At 43.4% G+C, this 27,075-nt stretch overlaps 1 protein-coding gene across 1 annotated transcript; it reads left to right on the top strand.

Moving 5' to 3' along the window:
• Window positions 1-183: 183 nt before the first annotated feature.
• Window positions 184-14,360, top strand: LOC139658218 (rho-related GTP-binding protein RhoE). The gene is made up of 5 exons (XM_071536326.1): window positions 184-393; window positions 790-877; window positions 9,457-9,566; window positions 11,872-12,006; window positions 12,385-14,360. Exons 1-5 carry the CDS (start codon window positions 244-246, stop codon window positions 12,631-12,633), a joined length of 732 nt encoding a protein of 243 aa, XP_071392427.1. The 5' UTR covers window positions 184-243; the 3' UTR covers window positions 12,634-14,360.
• Window positions 14,361-27,075: the final 12,715 nt, after the last annotated feature.

The raw sequence follows: 27,075 nt of genomic DNA, 5'->3' as shown, positions 1-27,075 counted from the left end.
CCTGTCAGCCTGTGTGGAGGCTGGTAGGAGGGACGAGCCGCGTGCGGGCAGGAGGAGAGCCGCTGCCATTGGCTCCCGGGCGGATATAAATACCGGCAAATGGCATGCGCCGGCTCAGACCCAGCTGGACCGCTGAGGAGCAGAGAGGCGCTGCAGGCAGGCACTGAGACCGCATCTGTCGCCGTCCGTCCACAGGTTTTTACTCTCCCAACTGGACTCGTTTTTATATCCGAACGTAATTCAATGAAGGAAAGACGCCCTTGCCAGAAACTGTCTCTGAAATCCGGCATGGATCCCAGTCAGAGCATTAAGTGTAAAATAGTAGTGGTCGGGGACAGCCAGTGTGGGAAGACCGCGCTGCTTCACGTGTTCGCCAAGGACTGTTTCCCAGAGGTGAGATACTGCAGTGACTGTGAACTGGATCCGCTTCATCTGATGATGATGACTCTGACATTATTATTATTATTACACAGTAAAATAAGAATGCCTATCTATATATGAATGTAGCAGTTTTCCTAATGATCTGATTTTTCAGTAATGATCAAGGATAGCAAACTTTTTTTTCAGTGTCATTGTTATTATATTATTATTAGAAGTAGCAGCAGTAATAGTAGTTGTAGTAGTAGTGATAGTATACAGTGTAATAATGATTATAGTTGTGCAGCCAAATCATTAATGCTTAGTAATCTCATGTTTCACTTTGACCAGTTTTCAATAAAGATAAAAGATTAAAAACATGATTTCACACTAGGCTTGCATCTAAAGTGTGCTCTCTTCTGTGTCCTGCAGAGCTACGTCCCCACGGTGTTCGAAAACTACACAGCCAGCTTTGAAATAGACACACAAAGGATTGAGCTCAGTCTGTGGGACACCTCAGGTAACCAGATCTGATCAGCATGCGCTCCGTCACCTGTCTTATCTGTCTGATTATCTGTTTCACGGTATTTCAAGGTGTTGTTGCTGTTTTGAGAAGCCGATTTGAATCAGATGTAATCTGTTACGGGGAAACGTCCGGACATGTTGGTCACTTGCCCAAACCCTCACTGACCCCTCTGAACTCTATTCTATTGCGGACTGGATTTGCATGCAACTGGATTATCAGTAACTGGATGATTCAGTTAAAACTTCTTCCATGTTAGGCCATGCCTTAATGGATTAAGTGAATTGATTGGCACTAATGCACAGGCAATTCCCTCTTCATTTTCCACTCATGAAAGGTACAGAGGCATGAGTGGAAATCATCTGTGACCCATTTCGGTCAATAATGCCGGGCTAATTTTAATTTTTCATAGTCATGAGTTGTTCCTACAAGACAAACATCACAGTTTGACCCACATGGAAACATTTGAAAAGAAATGCAGGAGGATTCATACATGTATGATGCAGAAAAAAAGACATGATTCATAAGAGTGGATTTTAATGGGAAATTCTTATAAAGTGGGCAGCCGAACAGAACTCATATTCAAAAGATACACATAGAAACATATGGAGACATGTGGAGAACATTGAATTTCTGCCTGTTTGGGTTTTTGGGGGAAAGTTTAGCTGAGTGCAGCACGTGAACAGGCTCTTAAACTCTAATCGCTTCGTGTTTGGACTCTTACTGTAACGGGGGACTTTGTGTTCATGGCCCGAAACAGCTGCTGTGTCCCCGTGTGTGTGTGTGTGTGTGTGTGTGTGTGTGTGTGTGTGCATATGTGTGTGTGTGTGTGTGTAAACAAACCCACTCGCCCATCCATCAATGCCCGGGCAGTGAATAGCACAGCAGTCAGGCGTGAGTGAGGCGTATGTCGTGTGTGTGTATGTGTGTGTGTGTGTGTGAGTGAGTGTGTGTGTGATGGGAGGGGACAAGCCGACGGCCAGCTGTTGCGGGTCTTTGGCCTCGAATTCCACATTTCATCTTGAACTTTCTCATGCGTCTTGATCGGCATGGAACATTTTTCTACTACTGTTCATATTATTCATTAACAGCATCTTGAGTCTGATTTTACACGTATAACTTTGGCTTTTTAGCTGACTCTCTTCCTCCAGAACAAATTAAACCGAACACAATAGCAGAATAATCTTCACTTCCAGGCTCACTAATGCTACAAGCAAGCAAATAAGGAGTGCAAGTTTTTTTTGTAGAGGAGTGCGAGGCAAAGAGACGAGAGCCAGGCAGAGAGAGAATTTCATTTTATTGCACTTTGCTGTCGGCCAGGCACCTCGAGCCATTTCTCTTTTTCCCTGTGCTTCATAAAACAGTGTGTGTGTGTGGTGGTGGTGGAGGTGGGGGGGGGGGGTGTCTATTAGATCAGTGGACCTGAGATAGAGCAAACCCCCCATCTTCTTCCTCACACACACACACACACACCCTATGACTGATTGATAGAGCTTTTGGCTTGACTGGTTCCCTTTGTACCGACACCCATCAGCCATGCCGGTCCCATCGATCCCTTATCTCCAGAGGTGTGTCTGGGGAGGGGTGTGTGTGTGTGTGTTTGGGGTTGGGGTGGGGGCGGTGGTCAGGGTTGCTGACCCCCAAATACACTCGCACAAAGGCAAGGACACAGAGATGAAGACACACACACACATCCCCATCCCCCCTTCCTCGTACGCACACCTACACTGTGGTGGGTTTGTCTTTGTTCGGCGGTGATCTGTGAGTGGCCTAATGAGCAGTGTGTGTGTGTGTGTGTGTGTGGAAAAGGGAGGGTGATGGGAGTAATTCAGGTCATTAAGGTAAATGCCTGGTTGTATTGCTTACCATTTGCCTCCCTCTCTCCTCCCATCCCTCTCTCTCTGCTAGCTTTGCTTCCTGGCCTCGGGGTGGGGTCCGCTGGGGCCGAGGCTCAGCCTTTGATGCTTCACACTTCTTTCACCAACAGAGGAAATGGCTCTCGCTCTCTGTCTGTCTGTCTGTCTGTCTAAATCCTCTGCAAAGGATGCTTTGTTAGAGAGTCAGAAAGATAGTGCAGGTATACAGAGGAACCCATACAGCAGCGGCCAATTGCATGAAGCATCTTAACATCTTTCCTAAAAATCCACTTAAGATTTCCTTAGAAAAAAACATGAGTTGCACAAATATATCTCAAGTCCCGTACATCCTTAAAATAGGTTTCCATCCTTATGTCCTAAGTCAGTCTAATTCGTTAAAATCGGTTCGGCATTGCGCAATCGTCCTTAGCAACAAAAAACGTAGCAACAAAAGAAACTAAATGAGCCATAAACAACAAGGCGAGATTTTTATTAAAAAATACACCCATCTCATCAATCTAAATTAGAAAGTGGAGCTGCAGCAGAGAAGAGTGTCCCATCCCCCCTAATCGAGTTGCTGTAGATTCGCTCTGTTTGCCCAAATTAAATTCTATTGTCAGGTGTGGCCACTGGCAGGAAATCTTCTCGCTGCACAAAAAAAATGACCAAATGAAAGAAGAGCAAATCTGTCAGAACAGCAGTAAGCGAGTTGGACTCCCCAACGATGGCTGAACCCTTCACCACCTCCACCCACCGCAGACCAAGAGGAAGACATTTAGGTTCAAGGAGTGTTCAAGTTCTTTTTTCATCGAGGAGAATGAAGTAGTGCCAAGAAGCGTGCTTTGTGACAGAAACATATTTCCTTCTCCCATACTCATCAAGCTTTTCTTCCTCTTCCTCGTCCAGTTTTGCCTCTTTTTTTTCCCTTATTGCTGTTGCGATGTTATCTTTAGCTACAAAACATCTTTGGTACCTTGACGAGTATTCATACCATATTTAATGGCAAACACCTTAGTATTTTATCTTACCTAAGGAATCTGTCTGAGTTGTTAGTTGGACCCCTGGAGGTCCCTGAACCCCACGTTGAGGACCAGGTATAAAAGCAGACAGGGAGATGCATTGTGTCAGACAGTAAAACAGAGTGAGGTTCAGGGCAGCCCAGATTACATGGTCTGGTCTTGTGCAGTTTCTGGAGCACGTTGCATGTGCTGCGTCCACCCCTGATGCTAGACTGCTTAGCTATGGGGCTTTTTCATGCACTCAGTAAGCTCCCCCACCACACACACACACACACACACACATACACTGTGCCCCCTCCATTCCACTGTCAGCAGCCATTGTTGCGTTGGATCACATTTCTGGGCTCAGCGAATTGGAGCCGCATGTCTGGCATTCCTCAGACTAAAGGTTGCTACTTCCTCCTCCACAAAGAGCCCTATTGTACACACCGGGCCCGGATCCTTACCACAGCAAAGGAGAAGTGGCGTGTTTCACTAAAGCCGTACCTCGTTAGGCCAAAGGGAAATTGAATCACTGTGGAATTTGCCGACTGATGAGAGCCTTGAACCAAATGCGGTGTTGCACTGCGTGAGCCATCTAGGACAGCGGAATCCTGGAGAAGATTATTGACTTCCTCTCTGTTAATGTTACAGAACGGCCTTCTGTGTGAAGTTGTGACCCAACACTTAGGTATCATGTTTTATGATGTGCTTACAGGCCTCCTTTCCGCCTGGCATTAACATACATCTCATATCCGGATTGTGTCTGGATATGATTAAGCTGGATTCTCCATTTACACCTGACATTAAAATGTCTCCGGTCTGACACTACACACCTTGCTTCACCTGCTCTCCATTTACAAACATCCTGCCAATCCAGTTTGACAAATATGTTACTGTCCGACCTGCCTTTAACCTGTCTGATTTGAATGCGCTCTTGGCTGGACCCATGTGTTTAAGTTCATTTCCGCCATATGTGGACCGGAGAGCACACTTTGTTAATATGGCCAAATGTGTCATTAACAGATTGATCATCTCCAGTGTTGGCTTGGTTGATCAGTTCTTCAGTGCTTCGGGGATGTTCTTACACCTGGATCAGATTCCAGTCCGATCACCTGGGCTGCATGTTAATCCCAGGTGGAAAGGGGGGTCTATGAGACTGACTGAGATGAGTGTGTGCCCAATTGGCTTCTTATCCACATGACACTCTGCTGCTGTCCAGGCTGGTAGCTTGTTGTCACACATATTGATTTACCAAGATGTTCTTGTGACCTGAGTTAGCTTTACTAAGGCCGTTAGCAGATAGGATACTTGTTCAAAGACAAAGTGCAGCTGTAAGCATTACTAGTGACAGAGAGAAGAAGAGCTCAAAGGGCGTAAGGCGCGTTAGCATTAGCCAGCTAACCTGAGCACCAAAGGGGACGACGTTGTTGAAAATAAAAATGGACAAGAGAAAGGTAGCGATTGCTCTGCTTGTTCTTGAAGAAGAGGACGAGGATATAGCTAGAGGCTGCTTACGATCCCTCTGGGCACTGCTAATTTTTCCTCTGACATTGACGGAAGGTTAAAAGTTGAGAACATGTCGAACTTGGAGCCCGGGGAAGCACCCCAAAATACGAGGTACATAGTTTGGAGAAGATGCACGCGCGCCTGCTGCCACTGAACCATTGAAAGTAACTGAAAAAAAGTGCAGTCGTGTTCAAAAAAGTGTCCTGTGTGATCACTGCCTGCCTAAAGCGTTACATTTCAAAAAATGAACTTATGGATAATGAGTGAAGCAATAAGAAATACCGTAAGCCCTCTAAGATCTCTGCGATGAGATGACCATCAATGGTAACCGCAGCTGCTATAACTGATACTGGATAGCCGGTTAGTCTGTGTTGAGCTCTCTGTCTCTGCCTGTCTGGTTGAGGTGACATATTTTAGGTTGATGGTTGATGGCGTTGGGGGCTGGCAGGACGCGCCTGCTGCGGTTTGTCGTCTCCACAGGTGTCCCTGAAGCCCAGTTCAGCTCAGCTATGTTCACCATGCTGTAAATCAGCAGGCCGGCAGACCTGTTGCCATACCTCCAGCCTGTCAGCCGCAGCTGGCTCTTCTATTGTGCATGTGTGTGCGGCGTGCGCGTGTATGTGTGTGTGTGACAGAGTGAATTTCCATTGGCCAGTAAAGAATTGTATGCAGGCTACCTACCAGTCATGGAATTTCTGGAATATCATGGATTTTTTAGGTAAATTCAGGATGGGGAAATAAAGTAAGGGAAAATCAGGGAATTTTATAAATGGGTCACTTTACAGGAATGTAGCAGAATGTGTTTTCCAACTTGGTTCACACGTTCATTGCATTAGGTGGTGCTTTCCAGCCCAACTGTTGTGGAAACCAGACTCTTTGCTCATTTTAGAAAAACAACATTAACAACCAGGAAGGGAAAAAAAAATTGACGTCATGGGAAAACTCCCACTTAGTCATGGAAAATCATGGAATTTTACATCCGGGAAGTATGGTATTGTATCGAATTGTGTCATATCGTACCATATCATGTCATGTTGTGTAAATGCATGTGTGCATGAGTGTATGCGTTTGCTGGGAGCTAGACACGATGAGAAACAGCAATATGTGAACAGACGAGAGAGTGTGTGTGTCCGAGAGAGAGAAAGAGAGAGAGAGAGAGAAGGGGAGAGAGAGAGAGGACAGGGTGTGTGTCTCCGTTCTTCCCAGATTTAGAGACCCTGTGGGAGAACAATGACAGGAGCTAATTAGATGACAGTCAGCAGGTCTTTGTGTGTGTGTGTGTGTGTGTGTGTGTGTGTGTGTGTGTGTGTGTGTGTGTGTGTGTGTGTTTGTGTGCTGGCCCTGGGATTTCCTCTTATCTTTCCGGTTGGCAGGAAGACGACCTCGAAGCAGGGTTAAGTCTCAGACACAGTCCGCATACCGCAGGCCAAACGCGGGCTACAACAACTCAAGACAAGAAGGAAAAGGCTGTAAAAAGTCTTCTGAAAACCATTAACAGAGCCGGCATGCAGTACTTGATCCTCAGTGGAAGTTACTGCTGAGGCTTTTCAGGTTTGGATTTGTACTTAGAGGATTCCTAACCATCGTCAACACTTGAGTCTCCAAGAACAATAAATACACAGGAATAGGAACATATATTGACGACATAAAGTTTCACCGCACACGCTGACACACATGGTGCGCAGACAACAAGACCTCACATGCAGCGCAAAGGAACCTAGCTGTTATCGGTTTCTTTGCATGTGGTCGCTAGTAGCAATCAATTCATTGTAAAACGTCAGCCGATTCCACCAGCTTTCCCTTTTAGTCGCAGGCTCTTATATTTCCAGTCGGCGGTTGCAGGGAGCGAGGGCTTCAAGAACCTTTCAACTTTGGGATGCGGTTGTGATTGATTGCGAGGCAGCCGTACCAAAAATGGGAGATAAATTCTTGCGGCTGAGCCCACATTCCTCTCGGCCTTGTGCTTCCTCCGCTATGTGGCTGATAGCTGTTCACCCCCCCCGATCCGCAAAAACAAAGATTCTCAACTCTTGTTTAGGTGGTGTCGATTATCTTACGCCCTTCAGACAGATCCAAAGTGAAGCGATCAATACACATGGAGGAATGTAAAAACAGAGCAACTGGGAAATGCTTGTGTGTTCCCATCTGAACACACTGTTATGTTTAGATCATTGGTAAAACAAATTTTAGATTTTCCTGTCATCATGCAAGCCATGTTGAATTATAGATTTTGCTGTCTTTGTAGTGGTAGCAGGCATCAAAGCACACAAATTCGCTGTACCCTGGATGGCCTGAAGTGTGTTTACATTTGAGGTGAGGTGATGCTGTGGAATGTATGGTGGAAGTGTTATGGACAGAATGGATATGGTTCTGATTTTTGTATGCAAGAGAGGTGCACTTATTTTACACACTTGGTTCCATTAGAAACATTAGCTGAACCTTGTTGAACGTGGCCCAAGTCTGGAAGGAAGGGTGGATTGTTTAAATGGCCAGAGTCTCTTCCAGGGTACGCTTGATAAACAGTGTCGTCCCCCACCCAGACTGTTTAGATTAGGAACACTAGATCTCTCAGAGTGTGTGTCTGTGTGTGTGTGTGTGTGTGTGTGTGTGTGTGTGTGTGTGTGTGTGTGTGTGTGTGTGTGTGTGTGTGTCTGTGTGTGTGTGTGTGTGTGCGCGCGCACGTGACAGTGGCTTCCTGGCTTTTCTCTGGATCAGAGTTTGGAAAGGACCTCCCAGGGGGTTCCTTCAGTTACCAAAAAACAAAATTCCCAAGATTCTTGGCAGCGGGGGTTGTGTGTGTGGTCAGCTCTTGCTAGTCACATGACCGAGACTCACCTTGACACGAGGCCACGCTCCCTTGCCAAAGACGTTCCAGCGGCGGGGAGAGGGGCGTCTCGCTCACACATGGTTTCAATTGAGGGTGGGAGTCATTTCCTCGCCCTGCGCTCCATTGAAGTTTTCCGTCTCTCCAAAGAGAATTTCTGAAACAAGGAATCTTGTCATAGTCAGCATATTTTTCCGGTGACGTTGCGGTATTTGTTTTTTTTTCACTTGGTTGCTAGGGATTATGGGTGAGCTTGGTCTTATTCTGCATTCACGTCATATGGGAATAACCGTTGGAACAGTTTGATGGTTAAAGGCAACGACTTGGAAATCTTCCCAAACTCATTTAAAGACATTAAGACACCATGAAGTTTTCTGTAGGCTTTAGTTGCTCCTGATCATCTTTTTCATGTTTAACACACAAACATTTAGTGATAATACATTTGAGTTTTACAGCAAACCAAACACTCCAGTGTCAACCACAAACCAACAATTCCAGCAAGGCATTGTGTCCTGCCATGGCATTTTAAGAGCTGTGATCACAAAATGACTGACTGATGTGATGAAAATTGTTAATTTTGTTCATTTTATTTGAAATGAATATATCATTCCCTAAAAATGAATACAGGTATTTACATGTTGGTGATGTCAGAATTCAGGATGTCGGTTTTGATTGGTCAGTGCGATGCTCCAGGTCTCTCAGTCAAGCCTCAGGTCTGTCAGGACTAAAGTTCCAATTATCAACCGAGTCCTCTTAAAAATTCAACCTGAATTGGAAAAACCTGTACTATGCAGAGACTGAAATATCAGTTTTTTAACCCAGACTCATGGCCCAAGGTCTGTTTTCCATGCTAAAGGAGCAATAACAAGATCAAATCTTTGTCACATAGATTTTATATTCCTGTGGGAATCCTGCACCAACGTTTTCACTCACAGGTTGAAGGCTTTACAAAAAAAAAAAAAAGTCCCGTTTTAGATGTTCTCAAAATAGTCACGCATTTAAGAGTGAATTGAATCTGGAAAATTTCTTTGCCGCAATTCGCCGCCTGCCCTTTTGATGTGTGTGGGAACAAATCAAGCTGCTTTCACCGCGGAGAGACACCCATAGGGAGAGCGGTTGAAGGGATTTCTGCAGGCCGGTAATTAATTTATAAGGACGTCCCGAAAGTGGGGTCACAAAGATGACTTCTGAGACTGACAGTGTGTGTCCACATCCTTACATAACGACTTCAAAGACCAATCGGCCAAATTGAATCCGAATATCCTGCTATGGCATAATGTCGTTCCCACACCACAAACTTAACTTAGTCCAAATGATTCCTTTCAGACTTTCTTTCACATTGAAGCTGTTGCCATAAAGTTTCTAACAATCGACTTTCTGCTGTTTCAGGGTCTCCGTACTACGACAACGTGAGGCCTCTCTCCTACCCAGACTCTGATGCTGTCCTCATCTGCTTCGACATCAGCCGCCCCGAAACCCTCGACAGCGTACTGAAAAAGGTTTGTTGCTCTTCATTCATTTATTCCTCCATCTTTGGTGTGTAGCCGTTTTTTTCCCAGCCTTACATTAATCCATTTTATTCAGCCGAGAAGTGATCATCAAGCCTTCGATAGGCTCAGTAAAGATCTGTATAGGGCTTTGTTTTTAAAAGCTCCTTCAGCCTGTTCACTTTACTTTCTTTTGATCTGCTGGGGTCATGCTGTATTTTCTGGATCTACTGGATTACTCAAACGTTTAAGTCTTTGGTGGAGAGATTTTTGTGGAGGTTCAAACCTTGTGATGTGAAGTTACACTAAGCTGGGGTGTGACTGGAAAATCAGCTGGGAAAATGAAGGAATAGCGCTCTCCCCTCCTTGCGAAAACTACTGTTGAGGTGTTCCTGAGCGAGACACTTAACCAGCAATTGCTCCCATGGGGCCGCTTAGTGCTTAACAGGAGAAGACTGTGGTTGTACTGGTCCGCTAATGAAGCAGAGCTTTGCTGAAAAAGTGCACGATAGGCAGCATCAGTCTTCTGATCTATAGTGGGCTTTCAGGTGATGCAACACTCCCTCTGGCGGCCATGTTGGAGGTGTGAACAGCTTGTCGACTCAACAGAATTGAATAGACATGCCTAATTTCTTTGCCGTTTTTGACTGGGAATGTATCATTTTACCATTCATACAAGCAATTGATTTTATGTTTAGATAATATCGCCTCGTTAGCTAGCTAACTGTAGTGTCTGGTTATCTGTCACTGTCCTGTTGATTTGATTTGCATACTAGGTAACATATCTAGCAGAAGCCAGCATTACATGTCTTTGCTAAATTAGCCTGCCAGCTAGTTAGCTAGCAAACAAAGCCAAAAATTATAGTTTGTTCAGGTGTGCTGACTCTTCTCAAGCTATAACTATAAAGAGTGTTTTGGAGAGTCACAGTAACCTACATTTGCAAACAAATCCACCTTAACAGACTATTCACTTTTACTTATAACATTACTAAATTGACCGACACCCACACCACAACGTCTTGTTCAGATATCTCTGGTTTCTAGCCTGGTTTAGGCAACATTTGCGTAAAACCAATCCTCCAGTGGACCTCCATGATTGTGCCAGACGTGGTTGCGAGGAAACCTGTGACAACTGCAAAGCCTCTATAAAAGCCTGGTGATAAAGCTGTGTGTAGCCAGACTTAATGCTTTGTTTCAGTTACAAGACACGTTTCAGTTAATGGAGCGTCTAGACGATCAGAATTAGCAGCGGTCTAGACTTCTGGTGGAAAGGTGTGTGTGCGCAAAAGAGACTGTACAGAGAGAGAGAAATGATAGAGAAAAAAACAACTTCCTTCTTGGATGTCAGTAAACCCGATCCCCTGACCGACCAGCCAGCCAGCCTGCCAGCCTCAGATTAAGTCCACAAGTGAAATACCATCGATCACAGACCGTGTATTGTTGTCAGGGAGGAAACACAGGGATTATTTTGTAGTTCCTCTCTTGGGTTCAAAGCGTGACGGCCCACGTGAGGGGCTCGAGGAAGTGGCCGCTTTAACCTTTGTACTTAAACGGCGGGTGAGAGGGATGCAGTTGCTGCTTTTGGGATCTCATATCAGGATCTTCTGAGACTAGCCACCACACATAGGCTATTAAACGTGCATTTAATTAATATTCCGATCTGACTCAAGGGACACAAGTATTTTGAGTTCTTGGTAATATCCAGAATATTCTGTTTATTCTTTTTCACAGGGATATTTGTCATTTGGCCACACAGGATAAACAACTTGTCCCAAATATGACCTTAATTGCGATAAGAAGTATTAGCCAGCATTTTGTGCGCATGTTATGCTCATTAGTGTACAAAAGATTAACTTGGTGTTAAAATGTCTTTGGGACTCAGCCTGATCAGGTTCAACTGGAATATATCCAGTACAGAGAGGACTGTGGATGTGTTTTCAGCTTTGGACTCTAGTGTGTGAGAGTGTGTGTATTAACTTGTTTTCTGACAGAAGTGGTTAGGGGTAAGATCCAATTTTGTTTCCATGTATTGCTTCTTGCACCTGCTGCTGCACTGGAACTATTTTTATTTAAACACTTTATCACGATTAAAGCACCATTTCCAAACATTGGCCCTTAATTGGCCCACCCTTTTTTTGTGGTTTGTGGGGAAAGTTGAGCTAAATGATCATCTTTGGCTAATATTACATCTTTATATATTTAGTTTTACATCTACAGCTGTGTTGGATCACCACTGCTGAATGAATTTAGAGGAAACATCAGAAACGTTTGTCCTTGTGAGCGACGCATGATTGAGAGTTTGTGTCCTTCTTTACAGTGGAAAGGGGAGATCCAGGAGTTTTGTCCCAACACCAAGATGCTGTTGGTTGGATGTAAGTCCGACCTGCGCACCGACCTGAGCACACTGGTGGAGCTGTCCAACCACAGGCAGACACCCGTCTCTTATGACCAGGTATGCTGTTTACAAGTGTTTCAGTCATGCTAAATAAAGCCTGATGTGCATCGCCTAGTATTTCAAGTATACAACTGATTATATCCTCTACAATGTCATTATTTTTAAGCCACCATCTTAAGCTAATGACGTCAATTATAATCCATAGTGAGTTTTGCACACCTACAATCAGATTTTTTAAAATGCTGGATAACTAATTTTGCAATGAAGCTCTTGTACTCATTGTATTCTAGTTTACGTCACACGTCATTGATCCTTAAGGGGGGAAATCCTTTCATCACTGCTAGCAAGAGTAACTTAAACATGGCTTAACCTCTTAATAACCTTAAGTACACGGCTGTTCTTCCGGTGACCAAGTCTGACCTCTTCCCTTCGCAGGGTTCCAGCATGGCGAAGCAGATCTCGGCGCCCTACATCGAGTGCTCGGCCCAGCAGTCGGAGAACAGCGTCAGGGACATTTTCCACGTGGCCACGCTGGCTTGCGTCAACAAAAGCAACAAGAACGTTAAGCGCAACAAGGCCGCCCGATCCACCAAGCGGATTTCACACATGCCCGGCAGGCCCGACCTGGCCGCCGTGGCCTCGGACCTCCGGAAGGACAAAGCCAAAAGTTGCTCGGTCATGTGACTGATCAGACTCAGACTGAGGGGGTTTTAGACCGAGGGTAATGGAGGACGGAGTGCGGTGCAAGCAGGACGTTAAGGCGTTAAGGGGCGATGCCCTTTCCTGCACGTTAAAGGCCCCTTGTTTGTCCTGAAATGGGCTTTTATATGCTTCAACTCATGTACATGTTGCTGGAATACACTGCACCAATGAAAACGGACTCTTAATATGTAGTAACTTCCCAATCCCTCCGGCCCCCCGCCCCACCAGAAGAGGAAGCTATCTGTCAACGGGCTACACTCCTGGCTCCTGGAAGTGACACGCTTCCTCTGGGAGGATGAAGAGGATGTGGTCGAGGCTTTCCGCACCAACGGGAAGTTGAGCAGGAGAAGTGATGTCACCAGGAGAGGTTCGTGTGTAAAGGAAGGGCGTGAGAACATGTGATCGCTTGAATAAGAGCCGACGTCAGCGATGGGGGTTTGCTGATGATGACTGTCCCAAGTCTGTCTGCCTGGGAAAGAAGAGCTGCCATTGTTTGTGCTGGATCGAAGGCTTGTGCACCAACTTGTCACTGTGGTTTTGAACTGATTCATTCTCACTGCTCCTGTAATTGTACATTTGTGTGCGGATGAGATCAGAATACTATTTCTTAGTCCGGCACAATGGAACCCTGACTGTCTGTCATGTGCTATTGCCCCAATATGTTGTCAGTATAATGTGAAATCATTGGTGTAACTGCATCATAGTTTTATTTTAGCTACATCCTGATGGGTCGACCCTTGGAGCTGAATGTTTCCCCTGATCTTTGCCAGTCAGCCCATTCATTTCACCTCAGTGGCTCTAGCTGTTGAATGACTCTCCATTGGATCAGTGATAGACAGGGTATTGTAATTCTGACAGGTTTGTGGACTCCCTTCTATGAATCTGGGGTGCCATAAGCAGTAAGGTTGTCCCCCGACTATGGAAAACCTCAGTCGACTAATTGCATTTTGTCAGCAAATCCTCAAACAATGACACTGCTCCCGCCTTTAGAGCTAATGTCTATCAAAGATGACTAACACATTTGCGATGATTGTTCTGATGTCAGAGAACAGCAATAACCGACCTTTAAACAACATGTTTAAAACCTCTTAAAACTAATGAACTAAAAAGCTTTAGTTGACTAAAGCCAACTAAAAGCACAACTAATTGAGTAAAAGGGGGGAGTCCTAATGAGCTGACAGCCATGTTCAGCAGTAAAACACTTATCCACCGCACCAAGAGAGGGAGAGAATGAAACCAACAACTGAAGCATTGTTTATTAAGCTCTGAAAACATCTGACCCCTTGGCATTACATTTCCCTGAAGTGTTCTATCACTGCTGCTGGGTCAAATCCTCACAACTGCAATTTTGGTCTTTTTTTGTTGAAATTTGAAAGGACATTTTAGCGTGTTTTGAACTTTTGTGGTTTTCCTCCAAAAGCAGTGCAATTGAGGAGCTGTTTAAATGTCAATGATGCACTTTCTTACACAGCTAAAAGTTTACTTGACAGCCCAATATGCTTTTTCAAATACCAGTGCTTTCAAATTTGCCAGATCAGCAGTCCTATTGTTATCTTCCTGATGTGAGATCGTCATTTTCAAATATGTTGTGTTTTCCCCATGTACATTATCATCATCCTTTCTTGAATGTTGATGTCACTTTCATATGTCCTTACCATTGATGTTGCCACAATATTTATTGAATTATATATTTTCCCTTTAGAATAAATGCAGACCTAATTGAAAAGATGTGTATTTTCTGTTTCTTGATAGTGCATAAGATGTGTTGATATACGCATGATGATATATTAGAAGCCAGACAGCTACATCTCCATGGGAGCAAAAGTAGAATGAATTTACATGTATTTTGGTTTATTTTGGATTATGCAAAGTTAGACCTTTTGCCTTTACCTGGGATGTCATGGTTAATGAAAGTTAACTGACCTACCTTGTTAAATAAAATGGGGGTGGTAGCAGCTTAAAGGTAAGATGCAGGCTTATAGGACTTCAAATCCCAGTTGGGAGAATATCAATCTTGCATAGCCGCGCCTCTGGCTCAAATGAAGCAGATCTGGAGAAATTCTCATTTTAAAATGTGGGATAACAAAACCTTGCTGAGCCAAAGGCGGCACTGACAATCTCGCACAATGCCCCAGAAACTGAATTTATGGTTTGTCTTTCTGCCCAGGTGTAACAAGTCTCCGTCGTTAGCTTAGCACCGCTACCTAGCCTACTTCGCAGAGTAAATTCAAGTTAATATAAAACCACTTTAGGTAAATTAAATGAGCAAGATAAATAAGGACGAACATTTTGATTTGCCAGAAGTATGCTTATTACACCAGGTCGAGTCTCTAATGTCGTCCATTGGTTGCGCCTTGCCAAAAGCTTTATTTTGCTAGCTAGCTAGCTGTAGCAACTGCATTTCTAGTTCCTACGACAGTAAACAAGTGAGGACCAGCGCCAGGCTTAGGCCTCGTGAAATTTGACTGGTTTGAATTATGACGACAGCCCACAGCCCCTTTTTCTAACTATTGTGTTTAAATTTCTCCAAACTTCTGGGGTTGGAGCAGCTGGGGGTAAGCAAGATTAGGAGAGGATGGGTGAAGAAACTGCATAAAGTCAACTACTATTGACCAGAGTGAGACACTTAATTCCCAGCTGCTCTAGTGGAGTTATTCATTAGAGCCACAACTCATATGTACAACTGAATGTGATGCAGGCTGTTGCTGCACTCTCTGGATGAATAAAGAATGAAATAGGTTAAAATAGTTTGACACAAGACAGTTTTATATTATGAGAAATAGAGAAGAACAGGCTAGAATTTAGAAAAAGAAATTGGACTTGAATCCTTGACTGTCTGACATCTCCCTCAAAGGCAGCTTTTGTAACTGAACTACACAAAAGGCTCTCTATAAATCAGATTTTGCCATAGACTCGTCTCACTGGAAACAGACAATGCCATAGAAAGCGATGATAAATTCCCTGGAGGCTCCAGAGCATGCAAACTGTTTTCCCTCAAACAGCACGCCTATATATCATGTAGAGACTTCATCACATAGGAAAGATCCAGCCTGAAAGCGTCATCTATTTCAGTGTGAAGGTCTGAGATATATTAGGTTGTCAGGAGTGGGAAACATGGCTGTTAGGTGAGTAATAACTGTCAGAGGTGAAAGATGCACTTCACTGAGGAACAATTACGTTCCTGAGACTGTATTGATGAAAGGTTCTTCTACTATAAGAGAAGGCAATATAGGGACAAAGTCAATGTTGAATTTTCAAGGAAAATCACGAAAGCTTAATTTCTTACATTTCTAAGTCGACTGACAGTAAGACATTTTAATGTTTTGTCATATTCTTTGAAATGATTAGATAACGAAATGAGGGATGAGAGCACCGATGAAAACCAAACACATACGGCAAGTATGTGTGTGTGTGTGATAAGTATGTAAGTAAGTATGTGTGTGTGATAAGGCAAGTCTTATGTTGAGCATTACTGCTGTCCACTCGCTCTTTTATATGCTCAATTAAGCAGTGAATACTGTCTGATGTAGGAAAATAAATTGGTCCTGCATTCACATTCTTACAGTTCTGCATGGGCCATCTGAATCCATAAGTTGCACCTTAGGCGTTAGCATTAAAATTTAATAATTTACTTTACAGCACAGACAGCTAAATATTGAGAAACAAAATGGCTAACACCATAAAAAGCTAAATAATACTGATGTTTATATTTGGTTCATTGATTATGTACAGTACAAGCTCCCCCTGCTAGCATCTTTTCCTGTTTTGTTTTTGTTTGTTTCTTAGTCCCACCTCTCTCCATGTGTATCAATGAACTTGAAGGAAAAATCACAATGGAGTTTGACAGAAGAACATTTTTCTGGTGTCCCTCAGAATCAAAGACCGAGGGCTTCTTTCTAGAGCCGCCATTTTGCATCATACAGGGAGAAATCCATTGTAGAAGAGGCAGAGAGACCAATTTCTCCACTGACAGTAGCCTCAATAGACCAGAATGCAATGCAGCCACAATATGTTGTGGTTTGAGTAAGGAGCGTTACTTTTTCTCAACTGGAAAAACTCTCACTATCTTGCTCTCACTATGCCATTGCTATCCTCCACAGCTGAAACGGAACAAGTCCAGGCTAGTTCTCCGGGGGTTGTTGAAAGGCATTCTGGGAAATGTAGGAAATCACTAACTGAAGTAGAAGTAGACGAGGCACCAACAAGGTAAATTTCAACACTTAATCACAAAATAACTCCTCACAGACTGATGATATCTAACAGTGTAAGAGGATTTCCCCTTTAAATCCAAAGCAACAGCAGCACAGATGTGTTGGTGTGGCACAGTGCAATCCACACGCTAAGCTAACATTTAGCACGCAGCTGCGCTTTCAAATGGTTTATGATTAAAAGTTGAATCAATTGAGCATTATCGCTGACTTACAATAACTAGTGGCACAGTGAATGGCTTCATTGACCGACACAATAACTCGGAGGCCGTGTAACCTTAATTCTACTGCTGGGTCCAGACTGTAATGGAATTTAGCCTGACCCAGATAGCGTGTAATAAGTGAGGAATCCCACTAAAGCCTGAACACAGCCCTGGTCTTAAACACTTCCCATGGGTGGGCTTAGCTGGCAGAGAATCAGTCTTTGGCTCGCCTGTAGTCCGCCCTGTATGTGTCATACACCGCCCCGCTTTCTCCAGCCATGTTATATAAGTTGGGGAGGTGGAATGAGCTAATCCATTGATTGCAGATGTGCTGTGAGTGATTTCCACCGCTCCCCCGAGGTCGCATTCCTACGATTTGCAGCTGTTCACACGCGCCAAGCATGTTTTCTGGTAAGTTTTCAAATATATCATGTAAATCTCGCTCACACAGACACACAGACATAGACGCACCTTCAACCTAATTCGATTTATTAAATGATTTTGAGTGGAGGTTTCGGTAAAGCTGCTTACCTTGTGGCAGATGTGAAAAGCTAATTAAAGCACACACACACACACACACACACGTGCAGGGCCCAAGGCTAGCCGGCGGTGGCATTTATCTGAAGGAAATGCGACAACCAGCCAATCCTATTTGGCACATGTGAAAAGCTTGAGCTCCATTGTAGCCTTTGGCATCTAATAGTCACAAAGGAAAGAAATCATTTGAAGGAAAGACAATGGTGAATCTTGTCATTGTATGCCTCTGTTTTTCCTCGCCATTAATTTGACGGGTGACAAACCGTGTCCATTTAAAAATAGCTGGAAGGTACTGGACTTACATACAGGCTGCCATTCTTAAACTGACATATTTATTAGTTTTAAAGAAATAAACGGGATCATATTACATAAAGCAATGACAATTTCCAACAGTTTTATAGCTGGCCTTATCTCTGAATTATAAAGAGCAAGTGAGTAAACCCTCACTCAGGACTCCATTGTGTGGAGTTGATGCATTGTTTTAATATCAAAGCTATGGATCCTTTCCACACTCTCCAGTGCAAATAGAGAATGAATTTCTTAATCTATCAGTAGTAACAGGCTTAGTGAGGGAAGAGACTATTCATCAACATATTTGTGGGACCAAAAAAAGCTCTCTGTTCGTCTTGATTAAGAAATAAAATCACTCAGGTGAACCGTCATGGCGCGAGCAACAACTCGATTAAGCAGAAACGATCACCTATCACCCACAGATTGCTTTTCTGGCACAATCTACTGTCTGACATTTAACTCTGTGAAGTCAAGGCTGTAGTTAAAATTGCCTCGGTGGAACGTTACGTCTGAAGCAACAACTCAATCAAGCAGAAGTCATCACTGCTCACCCACAGATTATTCTCATACGCACGAAATTCAGTGAATTCAAAACTGTAGACTTCTCTTTGTTGCTGGTGTGTATGTGGGACCAGCCCCCCCCCCCCCCCCCTCCCTCCCAGTCTTCCCATATTCCTGCGCGGCCAGCTGGGACGGACACAGACTGGGAGCGTCTAGATCAATAGGTCTCGACCGGTGGGGGCATTGTTTCCCCTCGCTTCAGACAATCAGTCATGCACAGCTGTAACATAGAGGGCGGCCCAAACCGAAACAATGGGCGTTTTTTTGCAGGAAAAAAAAGCTCGCGCCGTACTTCTGCCGAAGGTCTGGAGAAAAGAGGATGAAGAGAGAAACGTGTTCCCCCCCGTTGGCTCTGAGGCGTGCAGACAGCAAGAAAGTGGCTTAATCTGAGCTGCTGAGACAAAACAGCACAGTGTGAATAAAGGAACCTGGTAATGTCTTATGTTAAAGTTTATTCAAGGCAAAGTAAGAGTATGTCTAGAAAACTGCTCGCAGGTAAAAAATCAGCTCACTAAAATACAGCCATACATAGATTTTTATATAGATTATTAAAACTCACTGTATTATTAAACATTTTTCTTGTTTTCAGGTACTCTTTAGGTCAAGGCTGGGAGTCTGACAATCAGCTAAATAAGTTGGTGGAGTATGGTGAGATGTGAATCTAAAATATGTGGTTCATAACTGCACGGGAATGTTTCAATGATTTGGGGACAGTGGCAGTTCTCCAGAGATCTGAGCTGGTTTGTACCGATGTGTTGGGAATTTCAAATCTGTAAGTGTCCATTAAAATTTAAATTAAAATTAGACAAAAAAATAGAGAGTATTGAAGATAGAGATTACAACAAATTAATAAACAAATAAAATAAATAAATAAATAAATAAATAAAGATGGAGCCTCTTTGTCACATTTGTCACATAACCCCTACTGGCTTGCAACAATTACAATTACTATTACAGTTGAGCACTGACAGATTTTCAGGTTAGATGTTTGCAGTTTACAGGTCTACAATTAACAGCATTTGTGTGCAAAATGTGCATCATTGGCTCTCCACATTATTAGATTTACAGATTTACAGTGTATCCCTAGCTGTTCACATTATCAGGTATACAGATGGAAGAACATACATACAGAAATACAGTATGCCTAGAACATGCACATGTGCATTTGTAGCTGTTCACATTTACAAATAGAGGTAACGTATGTGCAAATGTGCATTATTAGCTGTTCTCATTGTCAGAACTCATTCACAGATATGAGTGACAAACGTACAGAAATGTGTCCAGAAATACAGTATGTACTCATGTACAAATATATAGACAGAATTATGTACATAGAGATCATGTGCATGAATTTCAAATCAGAAATGTGCAAGCAGGGCAGACAGTAGGTAGTTCAGAGCATAGAAAGAGAGAAAACAGTTCAGACGAGTACATAGAGGCAGTGCAGGTAAATGTTAAGAGAGTGTTTGCTGTGGAAAGGAGAGAAAATAGATGGGTGGAGCAGCTTTCATTGATTTTAACGGAAGCTTCCCCTCCCTGGCGTTGGCTGCAGTGGAGCTTGGGGGTCAGCTTCTTCTCTTCTTATTTCTTCCCTTCTCTTGCCTCCTCTCCTTTTCCCCATTCTCTCAGTCCTGGTTTGCCATATGTCTGATCCTCACCATAGGGTTTAGCCAGACCACTGACCTCCTACGCTGCTGCTCTCCTTGCCATCTGGTCCCTGGCTTGGCCTTTTTTGGTCAGGTTGCCAAATGGTGACTGACTCAACACATGTCTGAGCATGTTGTCAGGGGAAAGTCCTCCTCGCCTGCCTCAGCTCCCAGCTTCTCTCTGATGTTCCCCAGTTAAAGACCACCGCAGCTTAAAGGAATACACCAAGTTTTAGGAGATTGGCCCTGTGGTCAACTTAGCTGTTAAGTGATGAGAAGATAATCATAATCATCCACATGTCCCCGGTAGATCGTTTGTTCCGGTGCCATGCATGCTAACACTTTAGCCTATACTATGTTGAGTGAAACAAAACTGACAGACTTAGCCGCAAATCATTTAAAGGATATGGCCGGTGTTTTTAAATACATTTCTTACCGTCAACAAATCCTATGAAAATAACAAAATCAACAATGTGTTTGCTCTACTCCCATTACTTTCCGACTTCCCACGTACCGCTCTTTGACGTGTTTTTAATAGTTTTTTTAATACAATGGAGTTCAATGGCTGCTGGGACATGGCTTCATTGGGCATCGGCTAGATGGACGAGATTTGTTAGCAAAACAAATTCATTGCTGATTTTGTTATTTTCATAGAATTTGTTGACGGTAAGAAATGCATTAAAAAACACCAGCCTCATCCTTTAAGACTACTTAACATTTAGCTTCAGAGCTGCTACAAGTTCTTATTTTCTCACTTTTGAGATGATGTTAGTGGCTGGTATCACTTAAATCTAGGATGATGCTAATTTCTCTTCTCTTCTCGTCTCCACTCTTGGCAGCTTCCAGGTATGAATGTGTCTTGTAACCCTCTTTCTTCCCAGCAGCCACTCCTCTAAGCTGATGCTGCGAGTGAGAACGTATTTTTAGTCAACTTGCTTGGCTCAATGAGGGTTTTCGAAAACCGCTAAACCCCAAAACCCTCACCTCAGCCATGACCCCTGCCTGTCTGGCACCCACAGACCCAGACGTGGCCTTGGCTCCCAACCCTCAGTCAGGACTAATCCAAAATCCAGCCGTTCTCAATGAGGCTTTAATGACAGAGTGTGTGTGTGTGTGTGTGTGTTTGTTCAGTAGTCAGTTTACAGTATCTCCATGGGTCCCCCCCCTAAGGATTAGAGAAACTAGTGCATCACAAGAATCTGTTTGTTTGTGTGTGTGTGTGTGTGAGAGAGAGAGAGGGTGACTCCCCCCCCCCCCCTGCTGAGTGTGTTTACTTCACCAATGACAAAAAAGCACCCAGGACTCCCACCTGCCCTGATTAGCATGAATGAACTACCACCCATCGACCCCCCCAACACACACACACACACACACACACACACACACCTCTCCGCCCCAAAACCCCCTACTGTGCCACTGATGCGACACTGAGGCAAAAGGCTCTTATCAGTTGTCAACCATTCCTGGTACAGTGCTGCAGCCCCTGCTGTGTGTTTGTTTTGCTGAGCTGTAATTCAATTCAAATTCCGGCTGTATCACATTTTCGTCATCTCACAGTGAAAATCAGTTTCTTTTCTCATGTACATTTTGCCGCAGTAAAAAATTCTTTAGATCCTATTTTGCTGCGACGACAGAATCTTTATTAAGTTTTCTTCATCTTGGAGCGAAGTCATTTTTTTTTTTTCCCCTCCCAATGTCCTTTTCAGAGGAAACGTAGTCAAAGCAGCCATCAAACAAACTCATTAAGATAAGTGCACGGTGTATAATAGAGCATCAGTGCTAAAGGGGATTTTAGCACTACTGTGTGAATGTTGTGCATTTTAAAGATGATTCACACGTAATGATCGTCTTCTTAATCAAACTCGCCTTATCCATTTGCCGTTTTTTTCCATGTCACAGGCTATTAAATCTCTATTAAACCCCTGCTGTGGCTGTTTGTTAATGGACTGTAATGCATTCAGATTTATTGGCTCAACAGAGAGCCTTGACCCTCTCGAACACTCCGAGTTCGGTCGGAGAGCGAGAGAATAGCTTCTTTTAATGAAGAGCTGACTCAGAAGAGAGAGAGAGAGAGGCGCAGATGGATAAACCTTCCCAACTTTTATGTGTTGTTTTGTTTTTTCACCTTAAGTTGGTTATGTGAGTTATGCTTTGGCAGTGTAAGACTGACCTTAAAATGGCAATAAAGCTTGAAAATAAAGTTTCAAGTGAAAATAAAGTTTCAAGTGAAAACTGCGGCAGACAGTAGACAAGGAGAGAGGAATGTCTGCCTTGATCAATACCTGGCATTCTCCCATTCTCTATTAAACCCATTAAGGAGAAGAATATATGAGCAGTCTGTTCTCAGGCAAGCACAGAGAATATTGTCTGACCCACCTCATATTCTCCATGCCGAGTGAGAGATGAGATGAGCTCTTACCCTCTGGCAGACGATACAGAGTATCCCAATGTAAACTCAACTGTTTTAAAAACTCATTTGTGCCTACCTCAATTAAAATTTTAAATAATGTTGCTTGAGGCTGCAGGGGTTGTGCGATAGCTTCGTGGTGTTCTTATCACTGGTTGTGTAATATGTGCAATATGTGTAATGTGCAATATGTGTAATTTGTGGTTGTGATTTGCGACAGTATGCGTCGCTTTGTTATACATTGTTGTTTTTTACTATTACTGCTGTGGAGGCAGTTATATCTGTGCAGCATTTGAGTCCAAGACAAACATTATTTGCGAATCAGAAGTTCCTACTGTCTGTTCTGCTGCAGGTTTGCTTTACCTCCCAGAAGTCATGGTCTCCTGTTGTTTTCAAAAATGCATTCAAAGAACTCACAAACCGCAGCCTTGACGAACATAATCATTTTAAATAACACTTGCATTGTCTTTTGCCTTTTCATCACTGTTAAATTCTATCAGCACGGTCTTGGACATCCGTCTTAGACTCCCATGTCTAGTTATTAAATAACTTCTTACCATCTTAAAGTCTGAAAAAGGAGGCGTTGTGTTGCGTTACGATCTCAAAAAACATATGTGGTTTTAGATGACTGGATTTTTTCCTGGTGTGTTTTTTTCCAGTTTAGCCCCACTTCTCCTCGCGTGTCTGCGGGTGACGGGCGTGTGACAGGCGAATCGGTCAGCAGGGAGTGGGAGGGGAGGAGAACCCCTCTGGGACCCCGCATCTGCTGATGGAGCGGCGGGTGGAGACGGGGCATCATTAGCATAACTGTTTATAAGGCTAATCAACCCCCTGCCAAGGTCAGGGGAGCGGGTGCGCAGACCAATCAGGCCGAGTTACGACTGATGTGTTTTATTTCCATGGCAACACAGTGCTATAAAAGCCATTTGTCGCATGCGGTTAGGTGGATCAGTCTTTCCTGCTCACACACTTATGGGAATTGCTGTCAAATCAAGAGGAAAGTAAGTAAATCTGGCCGATCGCGGTGCCACAGTCAGTTAATGTGAACACAATGTATCTAAATGAGTTCAAATCCATTCACATCCTGAGTCATCATCCCTTGCTTTCCGACGGGAGTAGGTTTATTTTATCCTACTTAGCTGCCAGATGGGTGGGGTTTGCCGTAGAAGAACACAATGAGTGCCAAAAAGTTTATAAAATCATAGATGAGGATTTTAACTTCAAATGAATATACTTTCCTGTGTGACAACTTACCCGCCGCAAAGCCCCACCCATCTGGCGCGCCAAGCAGGTTAAAACAAACGCCACGAATGATTTACAACAGGGGAGAGAAGAGAAGTAAATGAGAATATAAATATCGCACAGGGTCAAAGCCTACAGCAGCTCTCTCTTAGGTCTTCTGCTTTAAGCTGGATAATATCTTCCCAGCGTGGTAAAAAACCAAGGAACTGCCAAGGTCAGGTGGCCCAGGACACACACACACACACACAGACACACACACACCTCTGGAATCAAACTGTGTGCTGAGATTAGAGGTGTGTGTACGGGCTGGCGCAGGCTCGGCCGGTCTTATCAGCTGTGTGCAGCTTACTGCTGCCTCACCTATCAGTCATCTCTCTCTCGGCACCGGCAAAGATTGGGGATGGATCGCCCAGATGGAAGAGGCCGCACTATCACAATAGGATCACCATTATGAGAAAGTTGATTTCTTAAAGGGACACTGGCATTTTCAATTTTGCTATTGCGATCTACCAGCTGTTTACTGACGCATACTGGCAAAAGTTAACTGTACGTAACTGTGAATCCTCTGATTCCAGAGTACCAGAGTCTTTGCTTTACACTTCATTAAACCACTAAAATCCGTCTGCAAAAATGCGTTCATCGAAGTCAAGGGCAAAATAAAACTTTGAATAAAGCGAGCCGAGGCACTCCTTTCTGTCTCTCCGGAGAAACCCCTGATGACGGCGTCGAATGCTGAAAGGTGCGGGGTGGCCATAGAAAAAAAAACAACATGAAGGCTTTTTCCATTTTAGTACACAAAAGCAGCAGTTAGTCGCAGAAGAGGAGGATGGTGAGGCTGAAAGGGCTGGGAAATGAAAAGTGTTTGGTATGTGAGAATACCAATGTGAAAATGCGACATGCTCTTTCTATACAGTTGGATAGTTAACAGAAAACAGACAGAGAAAGTCTTTCCCACCCAAATCAATTTTTTAGATCAACAAAGAACCAAATCTTAAGAGCAATTTTGTGTTTTTTTAGCTTCTCATGCCATCAGCCATGTTGACTCTTGTCTGTCCCTGCAGTCAAAACACTGTGAAACGGTAAGAAATGACAAGAAATTACTTTTTCTCCGCATTATGTATGAAGTAAATCCTTACTAGGCCATAGAGTGTGTCACTTCCCTATCCAGGAATCTGGTACAGCAGCCAATTTTCTCCCCGAGGTGCTTCACAGCCAAAAACGATTAAATCTCAGCGAGGTTATGGATGACTCCGAGTCTCTCTGAGGCGGCGGCTCAAATACTCAAACTCAATTAAACAAGGGCCAGACCGTTCCTCTGCTGTCATGAGGTATATTTCAGCACAAACACGTGGGATTTCCCAACCATCTGGAAAATGCAGAGAAAAACCAAAAGCAAATCCCAAAAGCATTTTAGCACTTTGTAGCTGATCAAGTATCTTAAAGGCATCGTAAAGATCATAAGTCATTCCAAAAAAACGTACCAGCATCTGTAAATTTAACTTAAGATGATCTTAATGCTAGTCATGGTTCGGTCAAACCCAGCCTACACTGCAACAATACACTATTGGGACGTGTCCACAGAGGTCACTGTAGCATGACCCCCTCCTTTCAGTCTCCTCCTGATCTATCGGGTCCCAGCTGAACCAGCAGAGCCTCGTATTGTAAAGTGGGTTAGATGACGCAAATGAGTGTCTATGTGCAAACTGACAGCATGCCAAATTAAAGCTGCACTAGGCAAGATTTTATTTGGTAAATAAAATCACATTTTGGGCTGTCCCATCCCCACTAATTAAGATGACGCAGTTTTGCCCAAATGAAATTCTGGTGGAAGTTCCCTATCGTCATTCGGCTAGCTAGGCGTATGCTCGCAGGGTGTGACAGGATCAGAGCCTAGACGCCATACTAAACTCTGTATCTATAAACTCTCTATATATTTGCATTCATTCTCAATAATCTGTTTATGTGTGTTGGCAGACTGAACTGGGTATTGAAGTCTTTAGATTTCAAACAATTACCTCTGGCTGCCATTTGGGGCAGCCAATGTGCGAAATTGCGTACTGCCACTTTAATGTCAGACTAGGGCTGCAACTAACGATTATTTTCATTGTCGATTAATCTGTCGACTATTTTCTCGATTAATCGATTAGTTGTTTGGTCTATAAAATGTCAGAAAATGGTGAAAAATGTGGATCAGTGTTTCCCAAAGCCCAAGATGACGTCCTCAAATGTCTTGTTTTGTCCACAACCCACAGATATTCAGTTTACTGTCATAGAGGAGGAAAGAAACCAGAAAATATTCACATTTAAGAAGCTGGAATCAGAGAATTTTGACTTATTTTTCTTAAAAAATTACTCAAACCGATTAATCGATTATCAAAATAATTGGCGATTAATTTAATAGTTGACAACTAATCGATTAATCGTTGCAGCTCTATGTCAGACCAAAGACATTTAAAGAGTTTGATCCCAGAGCACTATATTGAAAACACTCCATTTTGAAAAGAAAAAGTTTCCTGATAGTCATAGCCTGATTTAAACCCCCCCCCCCCAAAAAAAACACAGTATCCTTCAAAATGTCTCAATAGTATCTTAAAATGTCTCAATATTAGCCTTTAAAATGACACTATTTTGTGAGTGAATGGCTCAAGATAGCAAATTTTAAATAGTTTTGCTAGTGTTTGCTGGTATTACCAGCAACAGTGTTACACCAGTCATAGATGGTGTCACATCATAGTAAGTGTGGCACGTTTCAAATGATGTATATCTGATTTTGACAATTCAGAAGTAGAATACTAACTTGAACTTTCTGGTACCTGATGCATCTGTGAGACAAACCCCATTCATCTGGCATGAAAGCAGGCTCAGACAAATCAGAAAAACTTTTGCAAATACATTGTGATCCAGGTCTGACTGCGAGCAGCTGAACAGACCAAGGTTTAGTATTAAAATGCATTTGGCTCTCAGCAGTGAGCTTGGCTTGTTTTTGTTGTTTCTCTCCACTTGTACCAGAACAAAAGCAAGAGTCCCAGACAGTTATCTGCAGGCAGAGAGCTAATCCTTGGACATTGTTTACTCTGGTAAATGGATTGAAAGTCTCAGCTTTACCTGCTTTCAACAGATGGGTGAACTTGTCAAGGTCTCACTCTCTCAGTACTGATTTTTATGTTCAAGGAGGTAGCTAGAGGGATTCAAAAAACTTGAAACTATTTTGATCCGTGGCTCACACCTGCGTCATGCATTTTAATAGTAAGTCTTTCTCTGTGATGTGGCATGAAGGCAGCTTTGATGTGACTTGATGTGAACGCCAAGGCTTTTATTTAGAAGAGGGG

Source organism: Centroberyx affinis, unplaced genomic scaffold, assembly GCF_046629955.1.
Source record: "Centroberyx affinis isolate AG114_WGS23_722 - 3 ecotype Tasmania unplaced genomic scaffold, CSIRO-AGI_Caff_v1 ptg000016l_1, whole genome shotgun sequence".
NCBI lineage: Eukaryota > Metazoa > Chordata > Actinopteri > Beryciformes > Berycidae > Centroberyx > Centroberyx affinis.
This window is presented reverse-complemented; position numbering and strand designations above follow the sequence as displayed.